Here is a 13,576-nt window from a genome sequence, read left to right on the forward strand (position 1 = left end):
ATGGGTACGCTCTGGGCATAACCTTTTATCTCAAATAAACAGTATTTCTGCTGTTGTGGGCCTTTAACCATCTGTCTGACTTTGTCGTTCACACAGAAGAGAGACGTGACTATCGTGGATCCTCTGGGGAGCCTCAACAACATCATGACGCTGACGAGGCAGAGAAGAGTCCCTCCAGATCAGAACACCTCAAGAAACACCAGCGGAAACCCACAGGGAAGAAATCTCACTGCTGCTCTGACTGTGGGAAGAGTTACTCAAGATCAGATTCACTACAACTACACCTAAGAATACACACAGGAGATAATTCTCACTGCTGCTCTGACTGTGGGAAGAGATTCACCTCTTCAGCAGACCTTAAAACACATCTGAGAATCCATACAGGAGAGAAACCTTATAGCTGTGATCAATGTGGGAAGAGTTTTACTCACTCAAGCTGCCTAAAAGAACATTTGAAAACGCACACTGGAGAGAAACCTTATAGCTGTGATCAATGCAGGAAGAGTTTTAGTGCATCAAGCAACCTGATGGCACATTTGAGAACGCACACTGGAGAGAAACCTTATAGCTGTGATCAATGTGGGAAGAATTTTAGTCGATCAAGCATCCTGGTGGTACATTTGAGAACGCACACTGGAGAGAAACCTTATAGCTGTGATCAATGTGGGAAGAGTTTTAGTGATTCAAGCAGCCTGAAGGTACATCAGAGAACACACACTGGAGAGAAACCTTTCCACTGCTCTGACTGTGGAAAGAGTTTTGTTTCATCAGGGTGTTTAAAATCACACCAGAGAATACACACAGGAGAGAAATCTCACTGCTGCTCTGACTGTGGGAAGAGTTTAAGTGATTCAAGGAACCTGATGGAACATTTGAGAACGCACACTGGAGAGAAACCTTATAGCTGTGATCAATGTGGCAAGAGATACGCTGGTAAAAGAACTCTGATTAAACATCAGAAAGTACATACATGAAGGAGTTGTTTCATGATATCAATTAAATAATGTCACAATGTTTTAACATTGTTGTATGAGTATTTTAATGAATTTCACAATGTAGAACCATTTACATTTTACATTTTTAGTCATTTAGCAGACGCTCTTATCCAGAGGATGAATGATAGATATCAAGCTAGCCAGTTGATAGTAAAGTAGGATAAATGATGCAGATAGCTAGTTGATAGTAAAGTAGGATGAATGATGCAGCTGGCCAGTTGATAGTAAAGTAGGATGAATGATACAGCTGGCCAGTTGATATTAAAGTAGGATGAATGATTCAGCTGGCTAGTTGATAGTAAAGTAGGATGAATGATAGATACAGCTGGCCAGTTGATAGTAAAGTAGGATGAATGATGCAGCTGGCCAGTTGATAGTAAAGTAGGATGAATGATAGATACAGCTAGCCAGTTGATAGTAAAGTAGGATGAATGATAGATACAGCTTGCCAGTTGATAGTAAAGTAGGATGAATGATGCAGCTAGCCAGTTGATAGTAAAATTGGATGAATGATGCAGCTGGCCAGTTGATCGTAAAGTAGCATGAATGATAGATGCAGCTAGCCGGTTGATAGTAAAGTAGGATGAATGATGCAGCTGGCCAGTTGATAGTAAAGTAGGATGAATGATACAGCTGGCCAGTTGATAGTAAAGTAGGATGAATGATGCAGCTGGCCAGTTGATAGCGAAGTAGGATGAATGATATATGCAGCTAGCCAGTTGATACAGCTAGCCAGTTGATAGTAAAGTAGGATGAATGATAGATACAGCTAGCCAGTTGATAATAAAGTAGGATGAATGATAGATAAAGCTAGCCAGTTGATAGTAAAGTAGTATGAATGATAGATTCAGCTGGCCAGTTGATAGTAAAGTAGGATGAATGATGCAGCTAGCCAGTTGATAGTAAAGTCGGATGAATGATGCAGCTGGCCAGTTGATAGTAAAGTAGGATGAATGATATATACATGCTAGCCAGTTGATAGTAAAGTAGTATGAATGATGCAGCTAGCCAGTTGATAGTTAAGTAGGATGAATGATTCAGCTTGCCAGTTGATAGTAAAGTAGGATGAATGATATATACATGCTGGCCAGTTGATAGTAAAGTAGGATGAATGATGCAGCTAGCCATTTGATAGTAAAGTAGGATTAATGATGCAGCTGGCCAGTTGATAGTAAAGCAGGATGAATGATACAGCTGGCCAGTTGATAGTAAAGTAGGATGAATGATGCAGCTGGCCAGTTGATAGCGAAGTAGGATGAATGATAGATGCAGCTAGCCAGTTGATAGTAAAGTAGGATGAATGATAGAGCTGGCCAGTTGATAGTAAAGTAGAATGAATGATAGATACAGCTGGCCAGTTGATAGTAAAGTAGAATGAATGATACAGCTGGCCAGTTGATAGTAAAGTAGGATCAATGATGCAGCTTACCAGTTGATAGTAAAGTAGGATGAATGATACAGCTAGCCAGTTGATAGTAAAGTAGGATGAATGATACAGCTGGCCAGTTGATAGCGAAGTAGGATGAATGATGCAGCTGGCCAGTTGATAGTAAAGTAGGACGAATGATATATACATGCTGGCCAGTTGATAGTAAAGTAGGATGAATGATGCAGCTAGCCAGTTGATAGTAAAGTAGGATGAATGATGCAGCTGGCCAGTTGATAGTAAGGTAGGATGAATGATACAGCTGGCCAGTTGATAGTAAAGTAGGATGAATGATAGATACAGCTGGCCAGTTGATAGTAAAGTAGGATGAATGATGCAGCTAGCCAGTTGATAATAAAGTATGATGAAATGCAGCTGGCCAGTTGATAGTAAAGTAGGATGAATGATGCAGCTGGCCAGATGATAGTAAAGTAGGATGAATGATACAGCTGGCCAGTTGATAGTAAAGTACGATAAATGATAGATACAGCTAGCCAGTTGATTTTAAAGTAGGTTGAATGATACAGCTAGCCAGTTGATAGTAAAGTAGGATGAATGATACAGCTAGCTAGCGGCAATAGCTAGCCAGGAGTTCATCTGAACATGTAGACTGAAATATAGACTAACCGGTGAACAGGATGAATGATACAGCTAGCCAGTTGATAATAAAGTAGGATGAATGATAGATACAGCTAGCCAGTTGATAGTAAAGTAGGATGAATGATGCAGCTGGCCAGTTGATAGTAAAGTAGGATGAATGATACAGCTAGCCAGTTGATAGCGAAGTAGGATGAATGATGCAGCTGGCCAGTTGATAGTAAAGTAGGATGAATGATGCAGCTGGCCAGTTGATAGTAAAGTAGGATGAATGATAGATGCAGCTGGCCAGTTGATAGTGAAGTAGGATGAATGATAGATGCAGCTAGCCAGTTGATAGCGAAGTAGGATGAATGATACAGCTAGCTAGCGGCAATAGCTAGCCAGGAGTTCATCTGAACATGTAGACTGAAATATAGACTAACCGGTGAACAACAGTGTGCACTTCGTCCACTGCCAGTCCAATCAACCGCTCGCTGAAAAAGGTTGCTTGAATAACTTTTCTACATACATCGCTTCATATATACGGTCCAGAGGAGCCTATGGGTTCTGGGAGAGGTACGGTCCAGAGGAGCCTATCGGTTCTGGGAGAGGTACGGTACAGAGGAGCCTATGGGTTCTGGGAGAGGTACGGTCCAGAGGACCCTATGGGTTCTGGGAGGGGTACGGTCCAGAGGAGCCTATGGGTTCTGGGAGAGGTACGGTCCAGAGGAGCCTATGGGTTCTGGGAGAGGTACGGTCCAGAGGAGCCTATGGGGTTCTGGGAGAGGTATGGTCCAGAGGAGCCTATGGGTTCTGGGAGAGGTATGGTCCAGAGCAGCCTATGGGTTCTGGGAGAGGTACGGTCCAGAGGAGCCTATGGGTTCTGGGAGAGGTACGGTCCAGAGGAGCCTATGGGGTTCTGGGAGAGGTACGGTCCAGCGGAGCCTATGGGTTCTGGGAGGGGTACGGTCCAGAGGAGCCTATGGGTTCTGGTAGAGGTACGGTACAGAGGAGCCTATGGGTTCTGGGAGAGGTACGGTCCAGAGGAGCCTATGGGTTCTGGGAGAGGTACGGTACAGAGGAGCCTATGGGTTCTGGGAGAGGTACGGTCCAGAGGACCCTATGGGTTCTGGGAGAGGTACGGTCCAGAGGAGCCTATGGGTTCCGGGAGAGGTACGGTCCAGAGGAGCCTATGGGTTCTGGGAGAGGTACGGTCCAGAGGAGCCTATGGGTTCTGGTACGGTCCAGAGGAGCCTATGTGGATCTTGGCACCCAAATGCTCCTAGAGAGAAGGGAGAATACTGAAGCATGTTGATGACAGTTCTACAGCCTCCATCAGAGGCCCAGGCTTTTGGCAGAGATGGTAAAGCTCTCTTTTCTGGACTGCAACATTGTAATATTGTGCCCTCCACGGCACTTCATATACAGTGCAGTCGGAAAGTATTCAGACCCCTTCACTTTTCCACATTGTTACGTTACAGCCTTGTTCTAAAATGGATTAAATTGTTTTTATCCCTCATCAATATACACACACACACACAATACCCCATAACGACAAAGCAAAAACTGGTTTTTAGAATTTTTGGCAAATGTATAACAAATACAAACTGAAATATGAAATGTACATAAGCATTCAGACCCTTTACTCAGTACTTTGTTGAAGCACCTTTGGCAGCGATTACAGCCTCAAGTCTTCTTGGGTATGACGCTACATGCTTGGGCACACCTGTATTTGGGGAGTTTCTCCCATTCTTCTCTGCAGATCCTCTCAAGCTCTGTCAGGTTGGATGGGGAGCGTCACTGCACAGCTATTTTCAGGTCTCTCAAGAGATGTTTGATCGGATTCAAGTCCGGACTCTGGCTGGGCTACTCAAGGACATTCAGAGACTTGTCCCGAAGCCGCTCCTGCGTTGTCTTGGCTGTGTGCTTAGGGTCGTTGTCCGGTTGGAAGGTGAACCTTCGCCCCCCAGTCTGAGGTCCTGAGTGCTCTGGAGCAGGTTTTCATCAAGGATCTCTCTGTACTTTGCTCCGTTCATCTTTCCTTCGATCCTGACTAGTCTCCCGGTCCCTGTCGTTTAAAAATATCCCCACAGCATGATGCTGCCACCACCATGCATCACTGTAGGGATGGTGCCTGGTTTCCCCTAGACGTGACATTTCGCATTCAGGCCAAAGAGTTCAATCTTGGTTTCATCAGACCAGAGAATCTTGTTTCTCATGGTCTGAGAGTCCTTTAGATGCCATTTGGCAAACTCCAAGTGGGCTGTCATGTGCCTTTTACTGAGGATTGGCTTCCGTCTGGCCACTCTACCATAAAGGCCTGATTGGTGGAGTGCTGCAGAGTAGATTGTCCTTCTGGAAGGTTCTCCCATCTCCACAGAGGAACTCTGGAACTCTGTCAGAGTGACCATTGTTTTCTTGGTCAACTCCCTGACCAAGGCCCTTCTCCCCCGACTTTGTTTAACACTTTTTTGGTTACTACATGATTCCATATGTGTTATTTCATAGTTTTGACATCTTCACTATTATTCTACAATGTAAATAAAATAGTAAAAATAAAGGAAAACCCTTGAATGAATAGGTGTCCAAACTTTAGACTGGTACTGTACATTATGGAAAACATGTCTCACACTCAGTCATAGTTAGTAGAATAATGAATGCATTGGCAAGATTTTGGCACCGTCAACTTTTAGAAGGTTAGCAGGAAAGTTAATGATTTAAACCACCTAAATATACTCCCATTCACTGTATCACGTTTCAGGAGAAGACCCAGATGTTGACATTGTCGAAGTAACAAAAGGTTATTACGAAATCAGGGGGCAGGTAAACAACAGGTCAAGGGCAGGCAGAGATCAGTAATCCAGATCAGAGTCCAAAAAGTACAGAACGGCAGGCAGTGTTAGGGCAGGCAGAGATCAGTAATCCAGATCAGAGTCCAAAAAGTACAGAACGGCAGGCAGTGTTAGGGCAGGCAGAGATCAGTAATCCAGATCAGAGTCCAAAAAGTACAGAACGGCAGGCAATTCGCCCTTTATTTTATTTTTATTTTTTTCAGTGGCAAAGGGTAAAGTCTACAAAACCTAGACCACTGTTTTTATTATAGATTCAAGTTTTGGAAACATAAAACTGTATTGAGATTAAATGTTTAATCGAGGAGAAAATGTGCAGAATGTCTCACTCGATCTCCATCTTCTCCCGCCACTGGGCTTCCTCTCATCACCATATTTGGTAGTGAGTGGAAACGTCAACCGGATGCTTAACATTTATACATTTGGTGAAATATCTGGCTCATTGTTCTATCTGTGGTGTGGTTGTGTTATTAGGTGGTGGGCAGAAGCTGAAAAGAATGAAGTTAATCGAGGAGGAGCAGATTTGTTTGTATTATGACAGCAAAATACTCTTATGATGACTATAACATTTGTTGGCACTTTCAATTCTTGCACATTTTCTCATAAAAGTATACTGAACAAAAATATAAATGCAACATGCAACAATTTCAAAGATTTTAATGAGTTACAGTTAATTTATATATAAGGAAATCAGTCAATTGAAATAAATTAATAAGGCCCTAATCTATGGATTTCACATGACTGGGGAGGGGTGCAGCTATGGGTGGGCCTGGGAGGGCATAGGTCCACCCACCGGGGAGTCAGGCCTAGCCAATCAGAATGAGTTTTTTCCACACAAAAGGACTTTATTACAGACAGAAATACTCCTCAGGGTTTCATCAGCTGTTCGGGCGGCTGATCTCAGACGATCCCTTAAGTGAACAAGCCGGATGTGGATGTCCTGGGCTGGTGTGGTTACACGTGGTCTGTGGGATCGGCTTATGGTAGAGAAATTGACATTAAATTCTCTGGCAACAGCTCTGGTGGACATTCCTGCAGTCAGCATGCCAATTGCACACTCCCTCAAGTAAGTACTGTTTCCTTCTCCTCTTCCAACATGACAGTTATCTCTCCCTCCTCCTTCACTCCGAGAACGGCATCCTCCTCTCTCTTCTTCTTCTTCTTTCACTGTAACTTCCTCATCTTCTTTCTTTACTGTGACATCCTCCTCTTCCTTCTCCTCTTTCACGACAATGTTCAGCCACAGACCCTCTTTCTCCGTCCAGCTGACCTCCTCTTCTTTAGCAGGAGGGGAGTAGCTTAGTGAGCTCATGGTCGGGGATGTTAGCTAGCTAGTTAGCATTAGCCTAGTGTTACTTAGCCAGATAGGAGGATGTTAGCTAGCTTGTTAGCATTAGCCTAGTGTTACTTAGCCAGATAGGAGGATGTTCGCTAGCTTGTTAGCATTAGCCTAGTGTTACTTAGCCAGATAGGAGGATGTTAGCTAGCTTGTTAGCATTAGCCTAGTGTTACTTAGCCAGATAGGAGGATTTTAGCTAGTTAAGATGATCTACTAGCCTAGTGGTAGGCTATTCTAGCTATTCAGCCAGCTGATTAGTAACTTACATATGAAATAAATGGGGTAACTATCTATACAACATATATTTTCTTAAACACAGTGAGTAATATACACCGAAATAATCTCAAGAGCTATAATGTTTCGGCTATGTTGTCTAGCAAGCTACCAAAGTGGCTGACTAGCTGTTGTTGTTGTTGACGAAACTAGCTAGCATTTTTTATCAAAAACACAAGTCAGAACACAGCCTCTCTATTCTCTCATGGGATTTCAGGTCCTCTGACTGGGAAAATGTCTTTCCACAATGAGAGCAGTGGTATGTCTTCTCCTCCTGTGTTTTAGTATGTTGGTAGGGCTTTTCTCCTGTGTGTGTTCTCTCATGCTTTTTCAGGCCCCATGATCGGGTAAAACTCTTTTCACACTGGGAACATTGGTAGGGCTTTTCTCCTGTGTGTGTTCTCTCATGAACTTTCAGGCTCCCTTGATGGGTAAAACTCTTTTCACACTGGGAACATTGGTAGGGCCTTTCTCCTGTGTGTGTCCTCTCATGCTCATTCAGGCTCCCATACCACATAAAACTCTTTCCACAGTGGGAACAGTGATAAGGCTTCTCTCCTGTGTGTGTTCTCTCATGCCCAACCAGGGCCCCTAACTGAGTAAAACTCTTTCCACAGTGGGAGCAGTTGTAAGGCTTTTCTCCTGTATGTATTCTCTCGTGCATTTTCACACTCCCTAAATGAGTAAAACTCTTTCCACAGTGGGAACAGTGATAAGGCTTCTCTCCTGTGTGTGTTCTCTCAGCCCAACCGGGCCCCTAACTGAGTAAAACTCTTTCCACAGTGGGAGCAGTGGTAAGGCCTTTCTCCTGTATGTATTGTCTCGTGCATTTTCAGACTCCCTAAATGAGTAAAACTCTTTTCACAGTGGGAGCACTGATGTCGTCTCTCTGGTTTGGCCGTCTCTGGGTCTGGTTCCCCTGAAGGACTCTTCCCGCTGTCAGAGTGAGAGTCTGGTCTCTCTCCTGCCAAAGACAGACATATAATTTAGCTAAACAGCGACCTGAATGAAACCTCCACATGCTAAAACCGTCTTCCTATGAGGTTTAATCCAGACTATATCCCACAATAGCCTGAGGTCAGTCTTCACAACATAATATTATTATATTATTATTATTATAATACAAAATAAACTTGAGATGTAGAGCTTCAAATCTAATCTTGCTCTCATGGAATGACATGTTTATAGGCTGATCAGAGCTCTATAATAATATATAATGTCATGTTTATAGGCTGAGCAGAGCTCTATAATAATAGATAATGTTATGTTTATAGGCTGATCAGAGCTCTATAATAATAGATAATGTCATGTTTATAGGCTGATCAGAGCTCTATAATAATAGATAATGTCATGTTTATAGGCTGAGCAGAGCTCTATAATAATAGATAATGTCATGTTTATAGGCTGAGCAGAGCTCTATAATAATAGATAATGTCATGTTTATAGGCTGATCAGAGCTCTATAATAATTAATGTCATGTTTATAGGCTGAGCAGAGCTCTATAATAATAGATAATGTCATGTTTATAGGCTGAGCAGAGCTCTATAATAATAGATCATGTTTATAGGCTGATCAGAGCTCTATAATAATAGATAATGTCATGTTTATAGGCTGAGCAGAGCTCTATAATAATAGATAATGTCATGTTTATAGGCTGATCAGAGCTCTATAATAATAGATAATGTCATGTTTATAGGCTGATCAGAGCTCTATAATAATAGATAATGTCATGTTTATAGGCTGATCAGAGCTCTATAATAATAGATAATGTAGTTTTGGCTGATCAGAGCTCTTTAATAATAGATAATGTCATGTTTATAGGCTGAGCAGAGCTCTTTAATAATAGATAATGTCATGTTTATAGGCTGAGCAGAGCTCTATAATAATAGATAATGTCATGTTTTAGGCTGAACAGAGCTCTATAATAATAGATAATGTCATGTTTATAGGCTGAGCAGAGCTCTTTAATAATAGATAATGTCATGTTTATAGGCTGATCAGAGCTCTATAATAATAGATAATGTCATGTTTTAGGCTGAACAGAGCTCTTTAATAATAGATCATGTCATGTTTATAGGCTGATCAGAGCTCTATAATAATAGATAATGTCATGTTTATAGGCTGAGCAGAGCTCTATAATAATAGATCATGTCATGTTTATAGGCTGATCAGAGCTCTATAATAATAGATAATGTCATGTTTATAGGCTGATCAGAGCTCTATAATATTAGATCATGTTTATAGGCTGATCAGAGCTCTATAATAATAGATAATGTCATGTTATAGGCTGATAATAATACAGTGCATTCGGAAAGTATTCAGACCCCTTGACTTTTTCCACATTTTGTTACAGCCTTATTTTAAAATGCAACTGAGCAATCGGAGAAGAAGGGCCTGATGGTCACTCTGACTGAGCTCCTCTGTGGAGATGGGAGATCCTTCCAGAAGGACAACCATCTCTGCAGCATTCCACCAATCAGGCCTTTGCGGTAGAGTGGCCAGACAGAAGCCACTCCTCAGTCAAAGGCACATGACAGCCCGCTTGGAGTTTGCCAAAAGGCACCTTAAGGACTCTCAGACCATGAGAAACAAGATTGAACTCTTTGGCCTGAATGCCAAGCGTCATGTCTGGAGGAAACCTGGCACCATTCCTACGGCGAAACTTGGTGGTGGCAGTATCATGCTGTGGGGATGTTTTTCAGCGGCAGGGACTGGGAGACTATCAGGATCGAGGGAAAGATGAACAGAGCAAAGTACAGAGAGATCCTTGATGAAAACCTTCTCTAGAGCGCTCAGGACCTCAGACTGGGGCAAAGGTTCACCTTCCAGCAGGACAACGACCCTAAGCACACAGCCAAGACAACGCAGGAGTGCTTCGGGACAAGTCTCTGAATGTCCTTGAGTGGCCCAGCCAGAGCCCGGACTTGAACCCGATCTAATATCTCTGGAGAGACCTAAAAATAGCTGTGCAGCGACACTCCCCATCCAACCGGACAGAGCTTGAGAGGATCTGCAGAGAAGAATGGAGAAACCCCCCAAATACAGGTGTGCCAAGCTTGTAGCGTCATACCCAAGAAGATTCGAGGCTGTAATCGCTGCCAAAGGTGCTTCAACAAAGTACTGAGTAAAGTGTCCACCAGGCTTTCACCTCATCAGCCTGGAAGCAGAGGCTACATACAGGGAAGATCTCAATTGTATCCTCCTGGGTGCAGAAGAGGTGGATTTGGGGCTCAAAAACAACACTTATTTCCAGACAAGGTATTTAAGGTATTATTTTGGTTGCTTGTAACTTTTTATTTAAACCTTTTTTGGGAGTACATACCGGTGGGACAGCAGTACTGATCATAGTTGCTCAGCGAAACTCCATTATTTGCTTAGTCCAGAACGTATTTTGACATTATTAAGCTTGAAAAGGAAGATATCCATATTGAACGTCTCCTGTAAGCCCATATTCTGGTTCAAACGGCTCCTTTAGTCCATTATTAGGCTACTTAATATAGTTTTTACAATTTCTACATTAAAAAAGAACATAATCACATGTATCACTTCAGTTGAATGCCGTTTTAAAACCAAGTCTCAGTTCAACAACAGTTAGTGATACTATTTTTAAGACAGCACTTACTGGTGTTAATTAGACCTTCAGTCTCTTCCTCCTCCTCCTTCAATGTGACAGTTATCTCTCCCTCCCTCTTCACTCCAAAAACGGCATCCTCTTCTTTCACGGTAATATTCTCTTCTCTTTTCACTCTTAACGCTTCTTCCTCTTCTTTCACTGTAACGTCTTTCTCTTCTTCTTTCACGGTAACAGCCTCACCCTCTACTTCTTGTTTTACTGTGACATCCTCCTCATCCTTCTCCTCTTTCACGACAATGTTCAGCCAAAGACCCTCTTTCTCCGTCCAGCAGACCTCCTCTTGTTTAGCAGGAGGATAGTAGCTTAGTGAGCTCATGGTCGGAGATGTTAGCATTAGCTAGCTATAGCAACATAAATATTAAATTCAAGGGGTAACTAGCTAGCTATACGACATAAGGTGACAGGAGCGCTTTTAAAACACACTGGATAATATACACGAAAGCGTCTAAGAGCTTGAAGCTAAAAAGCTACCGAGGTGGCTGACTGGCTGTTGTTGAAGAAGCGTTCCGTCCACTAGATTATACGTCACACTCTGACAGCGTCGCCTGAAAGACGCACATCGCCATCTGCTGACAGGAGTGGGTAACGCAGTTGAGTTTATTTATTATTATTGTTTATGTCCAATACTTATAAATATATTATTCTCTCCTTTTGGAACCAATGGAATTGTGCCTTAAAAGGAGCAATCAGCAGCAAAAACAAGTTCCCCGCCACTGTTTCGGTGAAACGCTCAGGGACAACCCTGGAGAAATGTAACCACTCAAATTCATAGACAGATGCAAGGATTGACCATCCATGATATCACAATGATTGGTTTTAACCATGTTTTAAGGCTTATATTTTGGGTGCTGATGGGGTACGACAGTTGAACTAAGCTCAAGATGCATTTATAAATTATATTCTTCAAGAATCAAATGGGTATATATCATTCATTTATAAGTCCACAAATGGATGTAGCAACTGCAGATTGCCTCTTTTGGTATCAAGCTCACCTCAGATATTTGTAAGTATTTTATATTTTACATAATGTGTGAGACCCAGGTGTGAACTGTAAAGAGTCTCCTGTGTTTTCTATGTCTGTGTGTGTGTGTGTGTGTGTGTGTGTGAGTGATGTTGGGCTGAAGCTACTGACCCGGAAGTTGATGGAAAAGTTATTAATTTCCGGTGCAGCGTTGTAAGGCACTGCATCTGAGTGCTTGAGGCGTCACTACAGACCCGGGTTCGATCCCGGGGCTGTGTCGCAGCCGGCCGCGACCGGGAGACCCATGACGCGGCGCACAATTGGCCCAGCGTCGTCCGGATTAGGCCGGCCGGGATGTCCTTGTCCCATCGCGCTCTAGCGACTCCTGTGGCGGGCCGGGCGCATGCATGCTGACATGGTCGCCAGTTGTATGGCGTCTCCTCTGAAACATTGGTGCGGTTGGCTTCCGGGTTAAGCGAGCAGTGTGTCAAGAAGCAGTACGGCTTGGCGGGGGTCGTGTTTCAGAGGACGCATGGCTCTCGACCTTCGCCTCTCCCGAGTCCGTATGGGAGTTGCAGTGATGGGACAATACTGTTTTGTTTTTTTCTCCATTTAACTAAGTAGCTAACAATATTATATTGAGATGTATAAAGAGAAGCATGTGTTGATTAGTGAACATTTTTAATGAGTGAGAATTTAAAACAAACTTAACATCTACTATACATCTGTATTTAGGCAATTTCTGATTCATTCAGTCAAACAGACAGATAATAACCATTTAGGTCTAACACGTACAGTGCCTTGCAAAATTATTCATCCCCGTTGGCGTTTTTCCTATTTTGTTGAATTACAACTTGTAATTTAAATGGATTTTTATTTGGATTTCATGTAATGGACATACACAAAATAGTCGAAATTGGTAAAGTGGAATGAAAAAAATAACTTGTTTCAAATAATTCGAACAAATAAATAACGGAAAAGTGGTGCGTGCATATGTATTCACCCCCTTTGCTATGAAGCCCCTAAATAAGATCTGGTGCAACCAATTACCTTCATAAGTCACATCATTAGTTAAATAAAGTCCACCTGTGTGCAATCTAAGTGTCACATGATCTGTCACATGATCTCAGTATATATACACCTGTTCTGAAAGGGCCCAGAGTCTGCAACACCACTAAGCAAGGGGCACCACCTAGCAAGCGGCACCATGAAGACCAAGGAGCTCTCCAAACAGGTCAGGGACAAAGTTGTGGAGAAGTACAGATCAGGGTTGGGTTATAAAAAAAAATTGAAACTTTGAACATCCCATGGAGCACCATTAAATCCATTATTAAAAAATGGAAAGAATATGGCACCACAACAAACCTGCCAAGAGAGGGCCGCCCACCAAAACTCACGGACCAGGCAAGGAGGGCATTAATCAGAGAGGCAACAAAGAGACCAAAGATAACCCTGAAGGAGCTGCAAAGCTCCACAGCGGAGATTGAAGTATTTGTCCATAGGACCTCTTTAAGCCGTAC

At 42.7% G+C, this 13,576-nt stretch overlaps 1 protein-coding gene and 1 pseudogene across 1 annotated transcript; one reads left to right on the plus strand and one right to left on the minus strand.

Annotated features, from left to right (window-relative positions):
- On the plus strand, positions 1 to 1,020 carry LOC123486992 (zinc finger protein 180-like). Its single transcript, XM_045218172.1, has 2 exons — positions 1 to 4; positions 181 to 1,020. The coding sequence occupies exons 1-2, from the start codon at positions 1 to 3 to the stop codon at positions 972 to 974; spliced, it is 798 nt and encodes a 265-aa protein (XP_045074107.1). The 3' UTR covers positions 975 to 1,020.
- A 6,385-nt stretch (positions 1,021 to 7,405) lies between these two features.
- LOC121555586 lies at positions 7,406 to 11,661 on the minus strand (annotated as a pseudogene).
- Between the last annotated feature and the right edge of the window lie 1,915 nt (positions 11,662 to 13,576).

Source organism: Coregonus clupeaformis, unplaced genomic scaffold, assembly GCF_020615455.1.
Source record: "Coregonus clupeaformis isolate EN_2021a unplaced genomic scaffold, ASM2061545v1 scaf1413, whole genome shotgun sequence".
Lineage (NCBI taxonomy): Eukaryota > Metazoa > Chordata > Actinopteri > Salmoniformes > Salmonidae > Coregonus > Coregonus clupeaformis.